Source organism: Chaetodon auriga, chromosome 8, assembly GCF_051107435.1.
Source record: "Chaetodon auriga isolate fChaAug3 chromosome 8, fChaAug3.hap1, whole genome shotgun sequence".
NCBI classification, from domain to species: domain Eukaryota; kingdom Metazoa; phylum Chordata; class Actinopteri; order Chaetodontiformes; family Chaetodontidae; genus Chaetodon; species Chaetodon auriga.
The window spans coordinates 3,408,528-3,414,527 of record NC_135081.1 but is presented as its reverse complement, the minus strand read 5'-3'; the positions used below and the strand labels follow the sequence as shown (position 1 = coordinate 3,414,527).

The window sequence follows — 6,000 nt, the reverse complement described above, 5'->3', positions numbered from 1 at the left end:
CCAATTTAAGATAAAAAGGTTGATAAGAGTTTTACCCATGTTGTGTTGGTTCTGCACTTGGGCCTGAAACCCACTTTGTGACATGTGTTGACTACTCTGCAAGCCTGTGAACGACAGTGATCCATTACAACCTTCTCTGTACAGATCCACAAATATATTTACATCTTTTTTGTATAAATATAATTCCTGCATTCATCAGATGAGGATTTTGACTACACCCAATGCCATAGATGATGTAGCATTAAAATAACTAGATACAGTTATTGACTGTTACTTTTCTTTTATGCTATTGCAGAACTGTTTTGCTGTTCTTCATCTCAGCAGATGTTATTCACAAGAGGGTGTGAAAGCAGAAGTAAAAATTTCACTATTCATGCTCACGACCACAAAATACTGTGAGCCTTCATTTGCCTTTCCCTCCTGTCACGATGCAAACATGTTGCCACAGTTGAAAACAACAAACAGAATTGACATTGATAAAAGTTTTTACTCATGCAGCTTGAGTTTGATACCTCTACACTGTAACTGTCACCATCACATTGATGTTCTTCCAAGCTGCGGCTTAACTCGTCTAAATTTAAACCAAGCTTTTTGCAGACCCCAGCTGTGCAGCAACCACAGCACTTCCTCTTTCATCGCAAATAGAATGTGAAAATAGCTTTACCTCTGGTCAAAATAACAAGTATGCTGCTTTCATCCTACACACACAAGACAGAGAGAAGTCAACCACAGGGCCCAGAAAGCTCTTTCATCCGCAGCAGAGAGTATAAACTTAAGCTGTAGGCACATTTGCAGACGGCTGCCACAGACAAATTTGCTTCTGTTATTACCAGCTGTGAGGTAAGTTGTGAAAGGATAAATCTTACACCTTCTTTATCTTGACCCTTTTGTGCCACTGTTTTTGCTTTTTGTAAAACATGCTAGCTGTAACAACGGAATTTCCCCAGTGTGGGATCAATAAAGTCCTATCTTATCTTATCTGTTATATATTCACTGCAGTTACACGCATGTAAAGCGGCATGTTTTCATCAAGATATTGCAATGGGTCTTTTTTCATAGATAACCTCGACATGGCATCCGGCAAAGAGATGCAGTTGTTGTTTCATTTTGCGTTGGTGTTGTCAGTCGTGCTGACCTCAGCCCTGACAACCCTAGATTCAGACCAAGAACTGCAGGACAGCGGGTTCGGTCAACCACCACCTCGCCACGGTCTCAAGTTGCTGGTGTGGTACGTCCAGAACTGCCTGGACAACAACATGGTGGCTCTGTGTGATCCCACTCAAGGAGAATACGGATTTCATGAATTTATGAACCGAGGTCCCAAGCACCTGCTTCCAGTGATAAAGGATAAAAAGCAATACGAGTATTACACCATCGGAAACCTCAACGCTCCTCATGCCAAAGACCTGCCCTATGAAGTCAGAAAGTACTACAACCGCAGCAACCCTGAAAGTAACAAGGACAGAGTTTTGGTGAGATACAACTCCAACAATAAACATGTCGACGAGATCTATGCATCTGCACATTATAAAGAAAAAGAGACGTACATAATTGGCCCCAAGCTTTTTGCTTCTCTGCGACATCCAGCAGCCCTCATTAACATAGAAATGTGATGTATTTCTGAGGCAAAATCTCTCTGTGACATCTTTAATAGCTCTGCGACTCTTCAAAAAATCCTGATGGAATTTCAAACTTTTTTTAATCAATCTTGATTGACATATTTGGCTGCTGCTTTTCTTTGTAGTCAGAATGGGAAAAAAAAAAGTGCCAGACTACTTTGCTACTGTTAAATTAAGGCTTGAGTATGAGTCAGGAGGGTTTGTGAAACTTTGCACAGCCCGTCTGCTTGTAGAATACACAGTATAGAATGCTTTGACCAATAAAATCAGTGTTCAAATGTGCAACCTAAGAATATGCTATATATTTTTCCAAAACTAAGACATGCTGTTTCTCAGTGTGTGAGCTGTTGGGTGGGGGGTCTTTAAAGAGAAAAAATCCTATTTGTTACAACTTGGTTGTCTTGTGTTTTAATCAAGATGACGTTGCATTCACTAAGGCTGATCTCATCGAATGGTTGACATCTGGGAACACAGTGACATCACTACAATTGCATCAGCAGTCAGACACGTTGTAAACAAGCCAACAGTTATACAGCTAAGATACCACTTCTCTTTAGGTAAAACTGAAAGTGAGCACATCCGAAATGTTTTTTTCTCATTGAACAGTAAAGCCTAGTACACACAACAACAGTAAGAATAGTAAGTCCAAGATAAACCGTCACTCTATAAACTATCGTACTGTAGATGGATGGTTTGGGTAGTCAGGAAAGGCTCATCATTTTCTAGTCGGCCTTTAAACAGTAGTCAGATGTCAATATGAACGTTGAAACAGGTTTTGCTTGCTGTAATGATTCCTCCTGTCCATACTGGCCATTAAGGAATCCCTTAATGATCCAAAACTGACAGTCCTCGTTCTGTGAAAAAATGGATCCTAATATTTATTTAACGTTGATATGAGGCCTCAACAGTCTGAATGAATTCAAGTGGATGTCTCCCAATTTTTCTCTGAAGTGTTTCCCACATTAGCTTCAGTGGAGGGACAGAAGCAAAAAGAATTTCATACTAAAAAGATTAATTTTGGAAGTGTATTAACGAGAAAACATTTTTGCTGTAGATTTTGCCCCTGAAATCTGTTAAGACAATGTAAGCCTATTAGGACATCTTATAGTTCTAATTCAATCACAATTGTAAATCAGTGATGATTGTGGCGAAAACAGTATTTTTTTCCTTTATCCAGACAACTCATTGTCACTTATTGCTTACTTATTAAAAGCCCCCTGGCCAGTCAGAAGCAAGGATAGCAATAGCAAAAATTGAAATAGGGCTACACCTAAAGTAAAGGAAGTCCCTGGGAGATAAGACAAATTAATTGAGGAGAAATAGAAATGGAAGAAAAATAGGAGTGTATTGTTTAAGTAATTTTTCTCAGGATTTTAGATACTGTTCCACTACTGTCAAGGTCAAAAAGTACCACCAAATTTTGAAAACTCTCAATATGAAAGAGCTTTAGAAATTTGTATGAACTCCAATATCAGCTTGAATAGCAGGCAGTCAATCAAAATGTTGACTCTAATGAGTTGTGAAACAAGGCAGCACACACCTTGAAAGCCAAAAGGCACAAACTCTTGCAAAAGTCCCTTTCAATATTATGATGACAAAGCACCCTCATGCCTGCAGTCCTCAAAACCCACAGAAAGGCCTCATTCATCTTCTGCTCTCCTCTGTTGCCAATGGGAGGACACCATTTGGGCCGCTATACGCTCACAGGTTGAACTCAGATTTGATTTGATACTCCCACTGAAAATATAACAGAACAAGAAGGACCAATCTGAGCAGATAAGAGAGATTTATAGCATCCTCGCTTTGCACAGAAATATGTGGAACATTAAAGATACACTGCTTGATTTTGTTATAGTGCCCACAGGTGCCTACGAACCCAAGATGTCCTCTCAGCTTACTGCTGATATGTTAAAACTCAGCTCTGAGGTGTTTGCACGCACAATTAACATTCAAATCCGCAAGATTTCAGTGCTGGTTAATTTAGCTACACGTGGCTATGGGTTGAAACAGCTGTATGTAACAATATCTGGTCCATTTCTGAGGTCCATACAAAATCACATGCGTGCCACGTGCCACGTGTCAACTGCAACCACAACTGGAGCAGCCTCGGCAATAAACATTCATAAAAAAGATGGTTCACAAATGCTTTTCTTTCAAAAGGGAATTGTATGTAGCCTATCAGGTGTCTGCTTCCATGCAATCACAGATGCAGAGATTTGAAGATATGACTTAATGTGATCACATGGCGTTACCTCTGTCCAGTCTGCAAAAATGAATTGGAACACAAGGAGGAAATGAAGCGCCCAGAGGTCAGCCTCAGTATGTCTGGTAGCTGTTCTTCACATGTAAGTAATCACTCTGTTGTCGTGAATTATTAAATATGTTTAAGGTATGAATGGTTGCTAAGTTAGTGAGTTGGCATTAGCTAAAAATTGCGTTTGAGGACAAATTTAGCAGTTGGTGCAGCACCTCTTATTTTTCTGTTTGACTGGTTTGTGATTTCATTAATGTTAGTTCAAGGTTATGGTCAGGTTTGGGATTAAACATGCATCAATTTTAGTTAAGTTTACAGTGAAATGAACGGAAGCCTATGAAATGTCCCCCAAAATGACATATGCAAATGTTTGTGGGCGTGGGCATGTCAGCTTATGACATGTGCACATGCATGGCTGTTTCCTCTATGACATGCTAGTTTCTTGCTCCATAAAAGCAGCCATATGCAGATAATAGCACAGATTTACACACTGCAGCCTTTTCCCTGTCCCTGTGTTTTGTTCATCTTAAATTGGCTTGAATGGAAATCAAATTGAAGGCGGCTCTTAGCGGAGGCTGACTCTGATGTTTCACTCTGCCTGGCCATGCTTAACGGAGGACAGGTTTTCTGTGAGTGGATGGTTGGGGGTGGGGGGAGTCCGAGCTCTTTGACAGAATTGTAAAGCGGCAGAATGAACAGATGTCTCCCAATGATTAATGTTCCTCCCTGCCTTGCCTCAGATCAGCTGCGTGCCCATGCATCTCTAACCCTACACCTTCTCCCCAGCACTCTATAAAGCTAATTTCTTTAACTCACAGCTTTCTCTGTCTTTTCTCCAAGTTCATCCTGTGTCTTAATCTTTCATATTTCTCCCCTCAGAAATATCATCTTCAATTTCTTGCATATTTTTGGAAAAAATTAGAGAGAAGCAGTACCTTTCCTGAACTTTCCTGATGAATTTCATGGGGACATTTTGGGTTCCAGTCAATGCATTAGACCTTAAGGACATCGCATACAGTCTAATATGTCCCTACTGTAGTGTAGGGGTTTAAATGGAAATCCCCCGTACTTAAATGTGTCAAGACAATAGACATCAAGGCTGTGTGTTGAAGGGATCAATCTTAGAGAGAGACAAATGGAAACAGTCAGGTGTTTTATAGTCTACTGTAATTTAAACACCTGATAAACCTTTGTAGAGCAGTGTGAGTCTGACCCCTGTTGGCTAAAGTTGGGATGAAATTCATTTTTGCTTTAAGATACATAAGATGAATTAACAGGAAAGTGGCTGATTTATGTTGTCAGTCACCTGCTTCTCCCTCAGTGTCTGGAGTTTTTCCCAGCATGCATTAAGTGGATGACATGAAAACAACTGGGCAGTTGCCACTCACATCACTCAGCTGATGCCCCATCTTACAATATCTCTCACTTTGTCACTCTGTAAGTATACAACTACAGAATTACCTCAACTCTGCACATGATGACCTATGGCCTGAAAGAGAATAAAAACATGCAGTAATTCACTGTAAAGAAAAAAGGTTTTGTTTTGTTTTTTATTTTATCGACACGTCTTTCAGTTAGTCTCACCTTTCCTTGAAAATCTATTTATTTTTGGATGAGCTCACCAAAGACATGCAGACCGACAGCGCCCCCTGCTGCAGCTTTGAGGGAAAGAGGGAACCCACACACAGTCTCAGGGGGAATTGGCCATTAAAATCCAGCTCTGCATGGTAATGAATACCAGGCCTATGGTAAAGGGCTGGCATTAAATATTTACACCCTCGGTTAATATTTCATACGGTAATTTTGTATTTAAATTGGATTTAATATTTAATATAAATACAGAGCTAAGTGGGATATGCTATTCTCAAACACCAATCCAGACACCTACCATATGACTGGGGTTGTAAATATGACACGGACAGCATACATATGTAGATTCTTGGAGCCGGAACACACACGAACAAACCAGGACACACAGACAGAATATCCCCCTGTCTGCAGCACTGGGTTTATCGCTCGGCTGTTTTCTCCTCTGGGATGAAATGGGCTGTCAGGGAGAGTGGGGTCAGAGCCAGCCCTGTCTCCTCAGAATTACTTTTACATACAATTCATTTGCATTCGTGATTA

The 6,000-nt window shown here is 40.4% G+C and overlaps 1 protein-coding gene across 1 annotated transcript; it reads left to right on the top strand.

The window, feature by feature from the left end:
- Positions 1–702: 702 nt before the first annotated feature.
- Positions 703–3,420, top strand: LOC143325133 (uncharacterized). Its single transcript, XM_076738044.1, has 2 exons — positions 703–840; positions 1,060–3,420. Exon 2 carries the CDS (start codon positions 1,071–1,073, stop codon positions 1,611–1,613), a length of 543 nt encoding a protein of 180 aa, XP_076594159.1. The 5' UTR covers positions 703–840; positions 1,060–1,070; the 3' UTR covers positions 1,614–3,420.
- The last annotated feature ends 2,580 nt before the right edge of the window (positions 3,421–6,000 follow it).

What these genes read in the sequence shown, in the direction of transcription:
- LOC143325133 (XM_076738044.1), top strand. Translation starts at nt 1,071, where the DNA reads ATGGCATCCGGCAAAGAGATGCAGTTGTTGTTTCATTTTGCGTTGGTG.